The sequence below is a fragment of the Sorex fumeus genome, unplaced genomic scaffold, assembly GCF_029834395.1.
Source record: "Sorex fumeus unplaced genomic scaffold, SorFum_2.1 ptg000128l, whole genome shotgun sequence".
Lineage (NCBI taxonomy): Eukaryota > Metazoa > Chordata > Mammalia > Eulipotyphla > Soricidae > Sorex > Sorex fumeus.
In genome coordinates, this window is record NW_026606185.1 from 59,144,752 (window position 1) to 59,164,287 (window position 19,536).

Sequence of the window (19,536 nt, forward strand, 5' to 3'; positions counted from 1 at the left end):
TTCCATGCCTCGGTACCCAGCGTCCCTTGGGCCAGGCGGCCCCTCTGCCCAGGCTCTGGCTCACAGGTCTGGGCCACCTCCGCTGATGTTGCCTGAGCCATCTCTGTTCTCCCTGCCCTGCTGGACAGCTCCTCCGGGAGTGAAATGTGAGCGGGAAGTAATTGGCTCCAGATGGTGCTAATGCAGACAGAAGGGCCAGGCAGCCGTGTGGGGCTGCGCGCATCGGCCGTCTGGGGGAATCCATTTAAATTTCTTTTGAGATGAGACTGTAACCGAGCTGCCATGGGCTCTCCCAGTGCTCCATCGTGTCTCAGGGACACTGCGCAGGGGCGCATTGTTCTGAGATGCAGGGGACCACTCAGCAACCCAAGGCGGGGGAAGAGACCAGGAGCTCCTGAGAATGCGGGACTTGCTGGAGGGTGACCCGGGGCCAGGGAGAGTCAGTCCAGCTGCGTGCTGCCAGCGAGGGGCCCACCCCCGACACAGTCTGGGGTCCCCGCAAGCGTCTCTGGGTGGCCATGAATTGGCCATGAATCAGAACCCTGCTTCAGAGATCCAAAATAAACCTTTTTTTTTCTTTTTGGGTCACATCCGGAATTGCATAGGGGTTATTCCTGGCTCGTGCACTCAGGAACTACTGCTGACGGTGCTTGGGGTACCATATGGGATGCTGGGAATCGAACCTGGATCAGCCACTTGCAAGGCAAATGCCCTACCTGCTGTGTTATCGCTCCTGCCCCTATTTATTATTATTATTATTATTATTATTATTTTAAATAAAACTCGGGTCGGCCATGTTGGCTGCGTGCAAGGCAAATGCCCTACCCGCTATGCTATCGCTCCAGCCCAGCAGAAAAAACAAAAAAGTGACAAATCAAATCAAAAAACAAACCAAAAACACCAATGGGACCAGAGATGTGTCTCGTGGCCAAGAGATCTGGGCTCGATCCCTCCGACTGCAACAGAAACAAACAAGAGGACATTGGTGCCAGAGAGCAGGGTCTGAGGGCACAGCGGGAGGTACAGGGCCGTGTTCCGGGGCCAGCCTGGCACCGTGCCCCCACCCCATCTGCCCATTCCCTCCAACCTCAGGGCCAGCCCCATGGCCTAGCAGAGGAAGGGTGTGAGGGATGCACAGCACGAAACCCCTCCCCAGACCTTCTGCTGTCCAGTGCTTGGGCTGGAGCCGAGAAGAAACACCCACAGTCGCTTCTCAGGACCCTCTTAACATCACAGGCCCTTGGGGGTTTGTGGGAGACCATCGGCAACTTACCAAGAGAGGAAGACGTCTGGGTGCGGCACCTGATGCAATTCCTCTGGTGGGGCCCAGGGCTTCCTGCCCTCTCGCTCCTGGTGGAGCAGTTCTGGTGCTACCCGCATCTCTCGGCCCCGTCCGTGTTTTTTTTTTTCCTTTTTTTTTTATCTATTTTTTCAAATAACCATCACTCCACCAGTGCCCATTTCCCACCACCACGGATCCCAGTATCCCTCCCACCCCCCATCCTCCCCATCCCACCCTGCCTCTGTGGCAGGGCATTCCTCTTTGTTCTCTCTCTCTTTTTGGGTGCTGTGGTTTGCAAAAGACTTAAACTTGATTTTTCAGGGAGAAATGTTGGATGATTTGCTTTCCATTGATCGCTTTGTATATAAGGAAATGTTACGCAGCCGCGTGGTTCAGAAAAAATGTCCTGGTACCCGCATGCCAGAGCCATGCTTGTAGAAGCTCATGGTCACCGGGGTTCCATCTGGAGAAGGCGGGACGGCAGCACCTACCCCATCTGGGACCTCCCGGTGATCTCGGCTCTGTTTGGGACCTGGAGCATTCTCTGGGAGCTGTGGGGCCCTCCAGCCGGTTTTCTTCTTTGTTGCTGTGTGCTGTAAGATGGCGCTGGGGGGCGAGTTGTGGACGTGACTTCGGAATCAGAGGTTGCCTGGGAGCTGGTGCGGCCCCATTGCAGTTTGGAAAAAATGTCCTGGTACCCATATGCCAGAGCTATGCTTGTAGAAGCTCATGGTCACCAGGGTTCCATCTGGAGAAGGCGCCCCGTCCATGTTTTTAATGTCTATGTGCTGTTATTTTAAAGAAATAATGGCACAATTTTAAGCTTTCTATGATGGTCTCACCCTGCATTTTTCTTTTGTAAGGATTTGACATAAACATCCGTGGTGATTGGGACCCGAGAGGAGGCACTTGCCTTGCATGCAGCTGACACGGGTTCCATCTTCCATCCCCAGCAACCCATATGGTCCCTCAAGCACCACCAGGAGTGGCCCCTGAGCACTGAGTCAAGAGTCAGCCCTGAGCACCACCAAGTGTGGCCCCAAATACAAACTGACCTATGGTGATGCTGTGAAACCCAGGAAGGTTACGAGCTTGTGGACGTAGTCCTGAGAGGGCCTGAGGGGCTCCCGGCTCCCCCCAGGACAGGCGTGAGGCCTTCACCGCTGCCTTGGGTGAACGCTACACCCACTGCCCCTTTGACCCCAGGATGGGGAAGTCAACTCAGACCCCGGGCCTGCAGGTCTGTGCGTCTGCCCGCACACTAAGCTGAGCAGAGGCCTTGCTGCCTCCCTGCCTCGCACCTGCCCACGCTGCCCGCCAGTGTGAGCCAGCAGCCTGGCAGTATGCCCACTTCAGCTCAGGCTGCTGGCCTGGTTTGGTGTTGGGACCCTAGCCAGCAGTGCTCAGGGCTACTGGGCTCAGGAGTGACCCCTGGAGGTACTTGGAGGTCCAGATGGGGACTCAAGGCAGGCCATCCCACAGGGACGGCCAGTGCCCCGAGGTCAGTCAGGCTTCCTGAAACACCCTGGAATCTAGGACCTAGCCCAGTGGTGCAGCATGTGCTCTGCACGTACAAGTCCCCAGGTCTGACCCCCACCCACCTCCAAAAGCTTCCACTGAACCCCCGTGTAAGGGCCGGGGTACATGCCATGCCTGCTTGTGAGCTGAGCTTGATCCCTGGGCACTGCTGGGTCTGAGCACTGAGGTACCACATGGAGCCAGGAGAGGCACCCGGGGGGAAGGCCCCAGCCCCAAATACACACATAACTTGTAAGAATTAATTAGCGGAGGGAGTAAGACATAAAGGTAAGGTAAAGGTAAAGGCCCTCCCGTTGATCATCGATTTGCTCGAGCGGGCCCAGTAACGTCTCCATTGGAGACTTTGTTGTTACTGTGTCTGGCATATCCAATACTCTCAGTAGCTTGCCGGGCTCTCCGAGAGGGGCGGAGGAATCGAACTCGGGTCGGCCATGTTGGCCGCTTGTAAGGCAAACGCCCTACCCGCTGTGCTATCGCTCCAGCGAGTAAGACATGTGGCATCTTTATTCAGAGACCCAGCCTCTCAAATCAGTTTGCTTTCCTTAAAAAGGGATTGGGGGGGGGGAGGGGGGCTGGAGCAATAGTGCAGCAGGTAGGGCCTTTGCTTTGCACGGGGCCGACCCAGGTTCAATTCCCAGCATCCCATATGGTCCCCTGAGCACCGCCAGGGGTAATTCCTGAGTGCAGAGCCAGGAGTAACCCCTGTGCATGGCCGGGTGTGACCCAAAAAGAAAAAAAAAAAAAGGAATCAAGGGGCTGGAGAGATGGCAAGCAGGTATGGCGTCTGCCTAGTATGTGGCCGACCTGGGTTCAGTTCCTGACAGATGGTCCCCTGAGGCCCACCAGGAGTGACCCCTGAGTACTGTGGGGTGCGGCACCCCCCAAAAAAATTGAGAAAAAATTCAATTCTAAAATCATCAGAGAGGGGCTGGAGCAATAGCACAGCAGGGAGGGCACTTGCCTTGCATGCGGCCAACCTGGGTTCAATTCCCAGCATCCCATATGGTCCCCTGAGCACCGCCAGGGGTAATTCCTGAGCGCAGAGCCAGGAGTAACCCCTGTGCATTGCCGGGTGTGACCCAAAAAGCAAAATAAATAAATAAAATAAAATAATCAGAGAAAAACTAGAAAAATCTGTGGGGGACAGAGAGATAGTACAGCAGGTAAGCCCTTGCACACAAGTGACCTGGGTTTGATTCCGAACCCCAGGTGTGATTCCTGAGCACTGGGCCAGGAGTAAGGCCTGAGCACCTCTGGATGTAACAAAAAGAAAAAAAAGAAAAGAAATGAGTAGCTGTTTCTTTCAGAGCAGGAATAACCACTCCCAAGTGCTCACCAGGCTTCTCTGTATAACAAACAAACCCCTCCGGCTTGGACATTTTTATCATGCACCAACTGGAAGCAGGAGGAAAACTAGTTAAACTGTAAGGGTGCGCGGCCACTCGCCGACACAGTGAACGCTGACAGGGAAGCTCCACAGTTCTGCAGACGCTTTGCTTCAGGAACCGGCTTCGGCAGAATCAAAGCGGGGCCCTTTGAAGAACAAAGTTTCGGGGGCTTGATGGAACGAGAAAAGAATCATTATACATTCGTGACGGATCCATCAGAGGTTTTGCTTTAATCCGTTTCCATCCAAGTCATGAAAGACCAGCTTCTGATCTTTCGCGATTTTTCCATCTGGAGAACAATGTTTCATTCACCAATTCAAGGTGACAAAGGGATTAAAAAAAAAAAAATCCACCAGGAAAGGGAGGCATGAAAGACGGTGCGGCTGATGGCTACTTCATCCTGGCTCCCAAGTGGCTGGCAGGAAGATCATTGAGAGTTTTAATAGAAATGATCCACCGAGAAAGGACTCAGGTCACAGAGCCAGCTGACCAAACGGAGAACCTTCGCACCCAGATGCAGTGTGGAAGCATCACCCTGGGGACCCCAAGAGGCAGCAGCCTTGAAGGGGAGACGTGTGCTCACCTCTCCCATGGCAACCCCTGCAACCAGGAGCCGGGGTGCCCCCGAGGAGAGCATGGCGCCCATGCCCTGTCCCTGTGCCGGGGTCTCGAGAAGCACCTCCAGCATCTGCACTTGACTCCGACTGGCGGTGAGGAAAGAGAGGGAGGTTCACACGTGAGTGGGGTCCTTACACACCAACACTACCCTGGACCCCCACCATGGGGCCCTGGGCCCAGGTAACCTGAAAGGATGAAGGAACATCTTCCAGTTCAAGTGACATCTCATTCCCCACCTCCCTATCCGCGGGGGATGCTCAGGACCCTGGCAGGCAGCATTTTCAGCAGTAAAACCAGAAAGCTCTATTTAAAAATATGCGCACAGCTTAGGAGATAAAATTTTATTTATTTATTTATTAATTTTTTTTTTTGCTTTTTTGGGTGACACCCAGTGATGCTCAGGGGTTACTCCTGGCTCTGCACTTAGGAGTTACTCCTGGAGGTGCTGGGGAGACCATATGGGATGCCGGAGATCAAACCCGGGTCGGCCGTGTGCAAGGCAAATGCCCTACCCGCTGTACTATCCATCTGGCCCCAGGAGATAAAATTTTAAAAACGTCTTTTTTTTTTTAAATAGTGTAGTGGATATTCCAAACGAGTAGCTGTACCAAGAGAGAAGAAATCTAAATGGCCACGGCTCGGGCATATAAAAAAGACCTGGAGGCCACGCGTCTCTTCAGGAAACACATCTCTCTCCCTTGATACCATCCTCTGCCTCCGGCGTTATCCACTGAGTCCCAGCACCCCGCTGGATACCGGGGTGGGGGGTGGGGGACGGGAGTGGTCACAGCTGCTGGCTGCTGAAGAAGGACTTGGTCTCCCTGCAGGCAGGATTCACGCAGAGCGGGCAGCTGAGTGTCAGCTGCGTGGAGCAGCGCTCGTTGGACCGGATGTGTGCGTGCACCAGGTCGGCCAGGGCCTGCGGGGGACCAACGACAGACAGCGGGGGGTCAGAGCAAGACGGGGCTCCCCTCCCCGCACTTTGCCCCGCATCACGGTTTGGGGGTCCCCGAGTCTGACTCAGGCATCTTTGCCCAGGACCCCGCCCCTTAGGGGGCTGCCCAACCCGGGGGCCCTGCAAGGCTCTGGAAGGCCAAGGATGGGCCACAGCTGGAGGAGGAGGAAATGAGAAGTGGAGGGGGATGGAGTGGGGGTGGGGGGCCGCCAAGGGGAGGAAGGCGCACGGACGGAATTCAATTTTATGTCCGTGATTAATCGGAACTCCGAATGTTCTAACAGGTGAGGAAAGCAATATTCTGTGCCAGCCTCTCAGGGCGCCTCTCCCGATGTTCGACGCGGGCGGACGAGCAGGCGCGCGAGCGGTGGTACCTTGGAGAACAATGGATTTCCATTAAGGGACTCTGCTCGGCGGATGCTCTCGGCTCCACACTGCATCGGAGGGGAAAGAGAGGTGAAACACACACGCATGTCTCCTACAATAAATACACACATGCACGCACGCACACAAGCGCGCGCGCGCACACAGGCACACACCACACACACGCGCACGTGCGCGTGCGCGCGCACACACACACACACACACACACACACACACTTTGAGACATGCATCTACAATTCAGCCTGACTTCAGAAGCCCCTGCTGGGAAATGAAAGCCCCCCCATCACGGCATATGCCCTGGTGCTGAGCTGTCACCGACTCCTGCTCACCGAAGGCAGCTGGTTGCCAGGGCATGGCCCGCCAGAACCTCAATACGTTGGCTCGCCCTGCCCGGCTCGCTCAGCCTCCCCTCTGCAGCAGGAAGCTGCTTCAGGGAAGTTCAGACAACCCCCTGTGACTCCAAGTGGCAAAAAGAAGTGTAGGTTTGAAGCAGATTAAACCTAGAGTGGATCTGTTGTACAGAATGATTTAAAAATGAAAATCTGAGAATTTGGGCTGGAGAGAGTCCTGTGGGCTGGAGCCCCGACTTGGCTCAAAGGAGGCCCAGGTTCCATCTCGGACACCACAGGGTTCTCCCCAGCACCACCAGGAATGACCCCTGAGCACAGAGCTGGGCCTATCCCAGCAACAAAACAAGAAAAAAATGGATCTGAGGAATATGTCACTACAACCCCTGCTCCCCCTTTCCAGAAACATCCACTTGATGGCTCCTCAAATAATTGAGAAGTGTCTCATCACTGTTACTTGGGCAACTAGTACAACTAGCACTTTTTTCCTTTCTCTTTCTGAAACGCTAGCGGTCTGTCCAACGTTTTACCCTTCATGTTAGCGTGGACATCAGATTGCCACAGGGGAAACGCTGAGAGTCAGAACTGCCTATTCGCCCCTTAAAAAGCTCACCCTAAACTTCATGGGGGGGACCATGCTGGCAAGTTATGGTTTAGGTTGATGTTTCATTTGTTTTTAATTTAGGTGCCGGGGATGAAACTTAGGTCAGCCACATGCAAGGCAAGTGTCTTACTCCCGGACTAGATCTCCGGCCCCCAAACCATGTCTTTAACCACTGTTTAATTCTGCTGGGTTTGGAGGTCACACCAGGCGGTATCTGGAAATTTCAGCAGTGTTGGAAGAAAGTCAAAGTGCACATTTTCTACTGGGCAAAGCAGTGAAATATGTACCAGATTCAACTTCCACTTCTAAGCATCTCCCCCTCAGAAAATAACTGGAAGAGAAAATGAAGTTTATTCCAAAAAAGTTTATGCCTAGAAACATCAGAAACACCTTCAATACATGGCATGGGAACAGAGTGTGTCTAAAACCCAACTGTGAATAGTTGCAAATCACAGGGCTTCAAAAAAAAAATAAAATAAATAAATATATATTTTTTGATTTAAAAAAGAAACACCTGCAGTATATATTAATCAGGGATTTCTTTTAAAGATTGATGTAGAATTAGCTTTATTGACTTGGGTCCATAGTATATTTTTCAGGGGAACAGGGCTAGGAGACAAAATGAATTCAACAACTATTCCTGCAAGAAGGTGCAGAGGCAGCTGGGGAGGTCTCCAAGGGCCGGGGAGCAGCGGAACGTTGGGGGGCGGGTGCTGCTCCAGCACCCAAGGGCCGATGATGCTCCCCATCAGTGCTCCCCACCAGGCAGAGGCAGCAGGAGGCCTTGGTCCTGCAGGTATGACCCCCAGACAGGAACAAACCCGAGATCAGATCTGAAAGAACATGACCTTTCCTTCAAACACAATATTTAGATGGAAGAGATTTATCATGGGACTAACATTATCCTTCCAGAGGTTAATTTACCAAGATACTAACATTCTTCCTCCAGGCCAAGACTGAGCAGTTTCTACTCCCTATATTCCTCTGAACAATCACTTTTATTATTTAAAAAAAAAAATCAACAAAGGTATTTCCATCTGGGGAAAATCTCACACCACTTCTGTGGTGGGGACTGTCGAAGTCGGGGCCAGCAGCGCACTGCACTCCAGGCTCTGTGTTCGGGGGTCCCTCCTGACACCTGTAGTACCAGGGACTGAACTAGGGTCACCCTTGTTGGGCAAAGATCAGCCCCTTTGCCCTGGTCCTCCAACTACCTTCTACTGCCGTTACTACTACCCCTGTAGCCCTCAAACTACCTTCTGTGCAAAGACTCCGCTGATTAAAGCATTAGTATAGCGGGGAGGGCATTTGCTTACATGTGGCCAACTCAGGTTCAACCCTGGCATTAGATATGGTCCCCTGAACACCACCAGGAATAATTCCTCAGTGCAGAGGAAGGAGTAATCCCTGAGCACCGCTGGGTGTGACTCAAAAAGAAAAAGAGGGCTGGAGTGATAGCACAGCAGGTAGGGCATTTGCCTTGCATTCAGCTGACCTGGGTTCGATTCCCAGCATCCCATATGGTCCCCTGAGCACCGCCAGGGGTAATTCCTGAGTGAGGAGCCAGGAGTAACCCCTGTGCATTGCCAGGTGTGACCCAAAACACACACACACACACACACACACACAATAGAAACAGCTATCAAGTTCTCTGCAGTACAATTCAAAAAGCAAAACACCCTTCACTAGAAGGGAGAAACCAATATTGGTTAAACTGAACAGAATGTGATAACCTGCCAAATCTGAACAGCCGCTCCATGAAAACAGGTTAATGCATGATATTAGAAAGGAGAGGAGTATTAACTGGCGCAGTGCTCTGCAGTCTCAGATTACAAAAGCAAGCTTTCAAATATCGATTTCATAGAATATGCATATATATGTATAGAGGGTAATTTGAGGGCAGGAGAGATAGGACAGAGTTAAGGGGCTTGGCTTAGCCTGTGGACGACTTTAGTTCAACCCCCAGCACATGTACATAAATACGTCTTTTTATAAATATATAATTTATGTAATTTTTTAAAATTTATATATAAATTAATATAATATATAATTATTTATTTATTTATTTTGGCTTTTTGGTCACACCTGGCAATGCACAGTGGTTACTCCTGGCTCTGCACTCAGGAGTTACTCCTGGCGGTAGCTCAGGGGACCATATGGGATGCTGGGAATCGAACCCCGGTCAGCTGTGTGCAAGGCAAACGCTGTGCTATCATTCCAGCCCCCAAACCAGCTTTTAAAGTAAAGGTTTTCTTGTTTCTCTGACACGGACTATTCAGCCACGGAACCACTAGACCCTCACAGGGGGCCTGCATGCCCCCTACCCATGCACCCCACCTCCCTGAGCTCTGACGGGTGCGTCCCCCCTCCCCATCCTGCCCTGTGCCTGCCCCCGCCCGGGGCTTCTCCGAGGCCAGTCCCCCACCGACCACACGCGGACCACCGGAGCTGGCGGTGTCCTGGGAGCCCCCCAATGGGTCGGGCTGGGCGTAGGGACCCGAGCGCGGGCAGCCGCCCTCGCCAGGTGTTTTTCTCGACTCTGCCTGCGAAGTCACATCCATCTTCCGCTACCAGACAGGAGGGAAGGCGCCTGTGATTTCGATAATCAGATTGATCACGGCACGGCCCCAACAGCTAATTAACGGCGTGCGTGAAGGGGTCGAGGGGGCGGCACACGCGCGCGCGCGGGGGGCCCCCAAGCTGCACGGGGCTGCCAGGGACGGAGGGGCCCGGGACAGGGGGCGAAGGCAAAGGGGGTCTCGCTCCCCCACACCTCCCTCCTCTTCACTGGCGACAAGCACTGTGTTTTTTTTCTTAAGAAAATGCAATTTTTTATTCATTTTTTTTAAGGGGGACGGTTGGGGTTTGGGCCACACCCAGCAACGCTGGAGCTCACTCCCCGCTCTGCACGCAGGAACTACGCCTGGCCGGGCTCAGGGGACCAGATGTGATGCCGGGGATCAAACCCAAGTCGCCCCGCCTCGTGCAGGGTGAGCCCCATCAGTACTCTCTGATCCCTCAGGGCCCATCTGCATTCGTCTGAAGGTGCCAGAACTGAAGGCGAGCATGCAAGTGAGTCCCCCGTGGGTCTGGAATGAATGAGGAGTACCCAACTCTCTCCCTGGGCTCAGTGGGGGCTGTTCCCCGCAGCACACCGGCACAAGGCCCAAGGTGTTGGCAAACCTGCACCCGCCCGGCCTGTGTGTTTTGTTTGTTTTCATCCCCGGTTTCTTTTTTAAACTTTCTCTTTAAAAAAATTTTTTTAAGGGGCTGGAGTGACAGCACAGTGGGTAGGGTGTTTGCCTTGCAGGCAGCCGACCCAGGTTCGATTCCCAGCATCCCATATGGGCCCCTGAGCATTACCAGGAGTGATTCCTGAGTGCAAGGCCAGGAGTAATCCCTGTGCATCACCAGGTGTGACCCGAAAAGCAAAAAAAAAAAAAAAAAAAAAAAAAAATTCAAAATGGGGCTGGAGTGATAGCACAGTGGGTAGGGCGTTTCCCTTGCACACAGCCAACCTGGGTTCAATTCTGAGCATCCCATATGGTTTCCTGAGCACCGCCAGGAGTAATTCCTGAGTGCAGAGCCAGGAGTAACCCCGGTGCATCACCGGGTGTGACCCAAAAAGCAAAAAATAAAAGTAATAAATAATAATTTTGGGACCTGGACAGAAGGCTAAGGCACACCATATGGTCCCCCAAGTTCTGCCAGGAGTGACCCCTGAGTTGCAGGGCTAGGTGTCACTCCTGAGCCCCAAAACAAACAAAACCCCCCTGCTTCTACGGATGGCGATCCCATGCCTTCCAACACTGCTAGTGCCAGTTTACCATGCCCCACACACGTCACCGGTGCACCCACCTCTCTCCCTGAGGACCCCCACTCCCCCCCCAACACGGTGTCTTCGAGCCCCCAGGAGGGCGCTTACCTCCTGGGCCAGCACCTGCGAGCACTCGATGTCCAGCTCGTACAGCGTCTCAATGTGATCGCTGGTGAAGGCGATGGGGACCAGCAGGATGTTCTTCCGGCCCCTCTTGCACAGCCCCCGGATGGTCTCCTCCGTCTGAGGGCCCAGCCAGGGCATTGGCCCCACCTGGGGAAAAGGGCAGTATGCCGGGATTGACCGTGCACTGAGGCCCCTGCCTCCTCATGGAGCAGACACCCTCGTTTCTGCCGTGGCGAGTAAGAATCACACAACAAAAAACACAGCCACAAAGTCCAAAGGGAGAGAGAGTCCAGGGACGAAGGTGCGTGCTGACCCTTGCTCGAATCCCCCGCACCACACAGGGTCCCTGACCAGAGCCAGGAGCCAGCCCCGAGCATCACCAGGTGAGGTCCAAACAAAAACCAAAATTATCTTTGAAATGCAGCAGCCTCAACGGTTCCTTCAATTGTGTCCTGTGGCAGGTTCTGTGGCTCAGGGCGCGTCGGGTCTGTCTGTCCATCTGTGCACAGCCCTGACCCTGACGCTTTTCTACCATGCTCCCGCCCCCTTTCCCAGGCGGTTGTGCTGACCGGCGGCGACCTACCTTGGACTGCCACACCAGCCGGTAGGGGTTGGAGAAACCTAGCTTGTCCATGACCCTCTGGACGGTGGCCCCCACCTCCTGGGGGTAGGGGTCCCCTCTGTTGACCACCTGCAGCAGAGACAGATGGGGTTCAGTGGCCCCAGGGGAAGGTGCGGGCTGAGCAGGCAGATGGGGGACACGCAGACCCCCAAGACAGAGACTCCTGCAGGCAAGACCCCCCCCCCAGATGGGCCATTGGGGGACAATGGTCAGAGGAGGAACAGGCTTTTCCAAAGGGTCAAGATCACTCCCTGAAGACTTTTCTTAGGCACCAGGAAAAAAAAGAGAGAAACTTGGAGCTGGAGCGATAGCACAGCGGGTAGGGCGTTTGCCTTGCATGCGGCTGACCCAGGTTCGATTCCCAGCATCCCATATGGTCCTCTGAGCACCGCCAGGAGTAATTCCTGAGTGCAGAGCCAGGAGTGACCCTTGTGCATCGCCAGGTGTGACCCAAAAAGCAAAAAAAAAAAAAAAAAAAAAAAAAAAAAAGAGAAACATGAACAATGCCAAATCTTGAGGTGGGCAGCATACCAGGTAGGGCTCTAGTCCCAACCCGGCATCCCATACGGTTCCCCAGCACCGCTGGGAGAAAGGCCTGAGCACAGCCGGGTGTTGTGGAAAAACAAACCAAGAAAAATAAATCAATAAATGGAACACAAGGTGTCTGCCCCACTGGGCCTAAGGCAGTGGCCGAGGATCCCCTGAGACCGGGAAACACCGCGCGGAGGGACTTCAGAGCCCGTGAAACAGAACCGCCACCTAACGGGGAGACGAGGTGGCTGCAAATGGGGTCCCCTGCGAGCTGACCGGCCCCCTGCCAAAAGCCCCCGAGACAGGGGCGAGTCCTGGGCTGGCGGCCAAAGGCACCAGAAGATGACAGTGAGGCCATTGGTCAGCAGGACCTAGCCAAGAGAGCCATGCCCACGGCCCACTGGCCCGCCTGGCCTCGCGCAGACCAGTGGGATGAGACCAATGGGGGCAGCGCCAGCGCACAGCCTGACGCTCCCTGGGGAACAAGGTCCCTGTCGGATCTCTGCTGAAGAGCAGGAATGGGGCGAGGCGGGGCAGCAGCACTCAGTCCCCAGGAGCCTCCCGCCCTCCCCCCTCCCCCGCCCCCAAATAAAGCCAGACGGGACCCAGGGCTTCTGGGCTGCACATGCAGGAGCACTGGGCCAGGCCCCTGCAGGGCCGGCCTGTGCAGCCTGCCCTGCTGCCAACGGCTCCCAGCAGGAATTCCCGCACATCCCTCTACCTCCCAGGACCCCGGAAGGGACCGAGGCCCGCAGCCAGCTTGCAGGGCGCCCCCGGAATCAGGACTAGGCCCTGAGGAGGGCTGCCGGGGTGCGGATGTTGCAGGGGGCCACCCCTCACAGCCCAGCCCCCTCACGCACCGACAGGGGCAGCGAGTGAGCGGAGAAGAGGATGACCACGTCTCTTCTCTTCTCGGGCGGGAACTGCTCCAGTTCCTTCTGAATGTTTTCTGCAAAGCACTGTGAGGAGAGCGAGAAAGAAGAACTGTGAGGCTGGGGAGATGAAGGAGATGGGGAAAAAAAAAATAAAAAGGATGGGGCAGGAGCGACAGCGGGTAGGGCATTTGCCTTGCAAATGGCCGACTTGAGTTCGATTCCCAGCATCCCATATGGTCCCCTGAGCACCGCCAGGAGTGATTCCTGAGTGCAGAGCCAGGAGTAACCTCTGAGCATTGCCTGGTGTGACCCAAAAAGCAAAAAAAAAAAAAAAAAAAAACAAATTTCTCAGAGGGTAAGGAGAGTGATGGGGTGACCCGGGACCGAGAGCTGCCACCAACGGTGCAGTCATGTATGTCCCGCTTTGGGGTCCATCATCCAAACGGTTACGGTGGGACGGGGGTTTAACCAGGAAACCTCTGAAGCTGGCTAAGGGCTCGATGGCCCCCTGCAGCTGGAGAGGAGCCGGCGGGGACGCTGCGTGCAGGCCTCCCACTTCGCCCGGCTAGCAGGAAAAGCGCTTACGGCGTGGTTCTCCGGCTCCTGACTCTGCTTTCAGGAGAACACGCAGAGGACAGAAATAGCGGAGTAAGAAAAGACGGTTCTATTTTTACCACCGTTTCCTCCTGAGCCCCTGGGACCTTCCCGGAGACAAACCTCACGAAATCCTTCCTAGAGCAGGAAAGGGGCCCCCCGACGCTTGTCCTTTCTGCACAGCTAGTTTCCAAAGGTGCCTGAGGTGGCCCACAGACCCGGCTGCCTGTCCGTCCAACAGGACCACGTGCGCTCTGCAGGCGGCGTTTTAGGGTGCTTAGGGGCCAAATTTCAAGGGGGTCTGGGAAGATGGACAAATTCTCGACATGTTCCAGGGAACAATTCACTGTACACGTGTGTACTTCTTAAAATATATATATATATATATACCAAGTGTGTCCATATGTAATTCTGCTCACTGCCTGTCAACCACAAAGGGCAAAACACTTTTCACTGGGAACCGATTTCCAGCATGCCCCGAACCTGACGAGACGAAAGCAGGGCATCATGGGATTCCCCTCCCTGCTGCTGAAACTCACTCATCGGACTATCCACTAGTTCCATGTGTTGGCTGCGCGTGCACCCGTGCGTCCGTACGGGCATCAGACCTTGGATCACAGGAGAGCACGTCGCCCCTTCCACGGCTGTGGGGTATTCGCTGACATGACCATGGATGCAGCTGCCTGGACTCATGTCCTAAAGTCCACCCCCCAATGCCCTCCAATGGACCCGCCCATCTCCTTCGTGGCACCTGCTCTGTGACTTAACCGACAAATAAGGAGGAAGATGAAGGATGCCCCCTGCGCCCTCATGTCTCGGCACCTAGTGGCCGGGACGGGATGGTGCCAACCTGAGAGAGGAGGCAGGGAGGAGTGGGTCTGAGGGAGGAGGCCTGGCCTTCCAGCCTGGGTTCCGCAGAGGAGACGCAGCAGCCCCCCAACCTTGGTGTCTGCATCTCTCCGCCTCGGACTCCTCAGGGGGACAATAATTGGGCAGCAGCCTAGGCCAGGAGGCCGCCGCAGAGCTGACCGGGCGCCTGGACCTCCGACAGACAGCAGGAGCGGAAGCAACATGAGAAGCAGGAGCAATGCAGGGGCTGTCCTGAGTGACATCCACCTCGGCCAAGGGGAACGGAGCTTTATAAACGGTTTTGTTAAAGCTGTATTTCTGGGGTGTGTGTGTGTGTGTGTGTGTGTGTGAGTGTGTGTGAGTGTGCGTGCACATCCGAGTGTGTGTCTGGGTATGTGTGTGTGAGTGCGCGTCTGAGTGTGTGTGTATCTGGGTGTGTGTGCGCGTGTGCGCGCGTCTGAGTGTGTGTGTGTGTGTGTCTGGGTGTGTGTAGCACGTGTCTGTGTGTGTGTGTGTGTGTGTCTGGGTGTGTGTGTGTGTGTGTATGTGTCTGGGTGTGTGTAGCGCGTGTCTGGGTGTGTGTGTGTGTTAAAACATCCCTGTTTGCTTACCAATCTCCTGCCATCTACCTGACATTCAGAATGAAACCCAGAAAGACTGCCCAGGAGAGCTCCTTTCCAGGAGAAGCTCAGGCAGAAACAAGCAGCACAGACCCAGGACAGACTCTCCGCCCTCGCCTGCCCACGTGGAGGGCGTGGAGGGCGGGCAGTAGGCCAGCAGCAGTGGGACCAGAATCACCTTGGATCCTTGGGGGGGGGGGGGGGGGGGCTTTCCTGACAGGATCCCCACCCCCACCCTCAGATGAAGGCTTCCTGGTGAAGAGTTGTTCCCTTCCCCTGCCTCCCCCTCTCAAAGGGCTGGATTTTCATGCAAATGGAATTCCTCTCTGGAGCGGGCAGGCAGATGCTGGGCAGGGCCCTCCATGGCTGCTGCCACATGTCAGGGCTGGCCTGAAACACGCCCCTTCCAGAGAAACACAGATCAGGGCAGGGCCAGCTGCAGGACACAGGCTGGACTCGGCCCAGAGCAGATGCACCCAGCTCCACGTCCGGGAGGGCCCAGCTTCAGGGGGCGGCAGGGCAGCTCAAGGGCTGGCACACATGCCTGGCACACGCCCGGTCCCCAGTTCCATCCCTGGCACTGCCTGCAGGCCCCCTCCGGATCTTGAAGTGTGGCCTTACGCCCCTGCCTTTCCTGAGGCCGGTATTTCCACAGTGGCCTTGCACACTGCTGAGGAGACCTTTCCCCAACCAGAAATCAAACAGGCCCTGGGGGTTTCACCCTGAATGCTTAGTCCCGGTCCACCTAAGGGACAAGAGGACCCAGAGGCACAGGCCCGCTGCGAGGGGGTGCAGCGCCACCTAGTGGCCAGTATTTTATCAACTGTTCAAAGGATAAAAACAAATTGGATGAAACCTAAGTGACTTAATCTTTCTCCTATCTAAAATAACTACGAGGCAGAGACGTCCACCAATGGAACGAAACTGTGCTATTAGCAACAGGACTCTTGTATACAAAGGGGAAAGTCTATAATCATATCAATTCAAAGCTATGGGCTTTAGAACCATAGTTGGGTTTGAATTTTTTTTGGGGGGTGGCTTCAGGGGAGATTGGATTTTAGGTCACACCTGGCAGTACTCAGGGACTATGGCCAGCTTGCTGCTCCGGAGACCACATGGTACTGGGGACAAACTCAGGCCTCCTGCATGCAAAAAGCCCTTCCAGTTCTCTCCCTGGCCCAAATAACTGCAGTTTTGACTGATTTCTAAAACTCAGGCATCTATGACTATAAATATTATAAATTACATAAGAGAAATTGAAAGTTTAACATCAGAAATGTTTTTCAACTGAAATGTTAACTTTCATATCTCAAACCATGTGGTTATTTGTATTACCTTTAAATCTGTTTACTCTTGGGGCAAGACTGATAGTACAGTGGGGAGGGCACTTGCCTTGCACACGGCTGACCCAGGTTCAATCCCTGGCATCCTATATGGTCCCCCAAACCCTGCCAGGAATGGTCCCTGAGCACAGAGCCAGGAGTAAACCTGAGCACCACTACAGTGACCCAAAATTTTAAAAAAAAATTAAATTTTTTTTTTTTTTTACTTTTGGCATTTAAAAAGATTCAGTACAGAGGGTTATTGGCTGGTCATTCAATCTACGAATGCAAATCATCTCGAACACTCTGCTTAGCAGCCTGAGAGACAGTACAGTGGGGAGGGGCTTACCTCGCCCATGAAACCTGGGTGGTACCCAGGCTTGATCCCCACACACACACCCCTGAGCACCACCAACGTGATCCCTGAGCCAGGGGGAAGCCATGAGCACTGTCAGGTGCGGCTCCAAAGTGAAAAACAAAGAAATAGCTCCCCTAGTCTTTCGTGGACGCCAGAGACGGTCGCACAGGAAACGCCCATATGAAGGTCTGTAACTTCATCACAGGGAAGGATGGAGCCTTCCGCCCGTCGTCATAAAGCAAGACCCTCACACTGTTTCCGAACCCACAGCACAAAGCCAGGGACAGGCTGCCCCGCGGGGGTGGGGGCGGGGAAGGGGCAGTGCCGGGGCGTGGGGGGCTTACCTGGATGAGAAGGGGGTGTGTGGGCCACCTGTCAATGGTGCTCCACTTCATCCCGGGCTGCCGTCCCGTCTCCCTGTAGTACCTGAAAATGGCGTTCAGGCTGCTACCTGCAAGACACGGGCCCTGAGCCACTGCAGCGGGACAGAGCGACAGAGGCCACCAGGCCAGGCTGCGCCCGCACTGGACCACCATCCCAGAGGCACAGATAGCTGAAAGGAGCGCCGACAGGCGTGTCCAGCCCGGAGCCAGGGAGGGGAGGGACACGCCATCACTCTCCGCAGGAACCAGGTCTTAGAGCGGGAACGTGTCCAACTGCTCTCCCCAAGATGAAGACATCAGCCCCACAACAGAGCATGTAGGTGTGAGGGACAGAGGTGAAGGGTTGAGTTTCCAGTGCTCACAGGCACTGTTTGATTCTATAAAGGCCTGAGCTGGGGCTTTGCCCGGTGCTCATGGGCACTGTTTGAGTCTATAAAGGCCTTTTTTTTTTTCTTTCCTTCAGAGCTGTTTTGTTTTACAAAGTTAGAATTCTAGTATCTCTGCAGGTTTGTGTCTTCGGTATCTGGGGCATGTTTACTTCATAGGAACATTTGCTGTCCCACCATAAATCCTCTGAAACTGTCCTGCTGTAACATCTCCAGGGAAGATGAGCTGACTGAGGTTTCCCTGAGTAGTTCAGAGGAAGTCCTGCCCTTCCAGGGAATCAAAAAACAAAACAAAACAAAAAAAAAATATTTTCGAGCAAGACTGAAACTGAACCATCTAAAAAGTGGCAGAAGGTGCCTGCAGTTCACTCCAGGCCCCGAAGAGCCAGCACGGGGACCCAGTCTCAGCCCAGACACAAACCCCAACCAGGCACTGGATCTCGTCCTCAGGCTCCATCTCGAACAAATGCTCCCAGATATTAGTGGGCTCCCGGATACCCACCTCTGACTACTGCAAAGCCACGTTTAAACCCACTGTGCCCTCACACTTAGACTCAAAGACCCAAAGCTAAAGAAAAACCCAGAACCCAGGAGGGTCTTTTTTTTTTTTTTTTTTTGCTTTTCGGGGGCTGGAGCAATAGCACAACGCGTAGGGCGTTTGCCTTGCACACGGCCGACCTAGTCGGCCCAGGTTCGATTCCTCCGCCCTCTTGGAGAGCCCGGCAAGCTACTGAGAGTATCTCACCTGCACGGCAAAGCCTGGCAAGCTACCCATGATGTATTCAATATGCCAAACATAGTAACAACAAGTTTCACAATGGAGACAATGGAGATGTTACTGGGCCTGCTAGAGCAAATCGACGAACAACGGGAGGACAGTGAGGACAGTGCTACAGTGCTTTTTGAGTCACACCCAGAGATGCTCAGGGAGCACTCCTGCCTCTGCACTCAGTAATGGCCAGGGATTAAACTAGGGTCAGCCACATGCAAGGCAAATGCCCTACCCACTGTACAATCACTCCAGCCCACAAGGGCCATTTTTGAGTAGACAACCCCAAGTCCTACATGACCAGGAACTGCATCCCCTCCCGGCTCGGATGCCACCTCTCCAGAATCCTACAGGGACACCTCGTGGGCCAGGCGTAGGTGACTCTCAGAAGCAGAAACGAAGGGGATAAGGAGAACCAAAAAAACCGCGGGCTCCTGAAAGGCAGCACAGGGGCTCCGGCACTCGTCTCCCAAGCAGCCGAGCTCACTTTAGGATCCCCTACCCCACCCAGGGTCCCCTTGAGCACTGCCAGGAGCAAGTCCCAAGCACCAAAAGAGGAGCAGGCCCTGAGCACTGCCGGGAGTGACCCAGTCCCCGGTCAAGAAAATAACTAAAAAAAAACACTTTGAGGACTGGAGAGCTAGGTCAGATGCTTGCCCTGCACGCGGTTCAATAACGGGCACCACTTGGGGGGGGGGGGGTGATCCCTGAGCACAGAGCCAGGAGCAAGCCCCAAGCACTGCTGGGTGTGGCCCCCAAACAAAAGAAAAATGTTTTGACATATGCACAGAGAACAGTGGCTCCGGTCCCAAAGCGCATGTCTCAAAGACACTTGCATAAGCCGCTCCCCAGGGGCCGCCAAGGCTCTGCTGTCCAGTGTGGCTGGCCTGTGTGGACATGAGTCGGCTGAGACTCCCATGGAGACTGCGCCCACGTGGGCATCAGACGGCCCAGGGGACACAGGCACAGCCAGCCGGCGACCGCTGTCTTCCTGGAGAGGGGCCTAGAGCGGGCATCTGCATGTGTAGGTGGGCTCTGGGGCGGCAGCCCTGCGTGCCTGCTCCCGATCCCGAGGGCCAGGCTGGGGACATTGGGCTCACCTGCCCATGACAGGTGTCCCCACCATCCCGCTGCGACTCCTGAGCACCAGAGAGCACTGGGCTGCCC

At 54.6% G+C, this 19,536-nt stretch overlaps 1 protein-coding gene across 2 annotated transcripts in view; it reads right to left on the reverse strand.

Moving 5' to 3' along the window:
* Positions 1 to 5,187: 5,187 nt before the first annotated feature.
* Positions 5,188 to 19,536, reverse strand: part of FECH (ferrochelatase) — a 29,765-nt gene continuing 15,416 nt past the window's right edge. The window contains exons 5-10 of one of the 2 annotated variants that reach the window (XM_056138194.1): positions 17,176 to 17,282; positions 13,074 to 13,172; positions 11,644 to 11,751; positions 11,043 to 11,207; positions 6,157 to 6,216; positions 5,188 to 5,746 (exon numbers count right to left, since the gene is read on the reverse strand). In XM_056138194.1, the coding sequence (XP_055994169.1) occupies positions 5,612 to 5,746; positions 6,157 to 6,216; positions 11,043 to 11,207; positions 11,644 to 11,751; positions 13,074 to 13,172; positions 17,176 to 17,282 (674 nt within the window). In that variant the 3' untranslated portion in view covers positions 5,188 to 5,611. The remainder of the gene's footprint in view (positions 5,747 to 6,156; positions 6,217 to 11,042; positions 11,208 to 11,643; positions 11,752 to 13,073; positions 13,173 to 17,175; positions 17,283 to 19,536) is intronic. The other variant, XM_056138193.1, reaches the window with a different exon arrangement.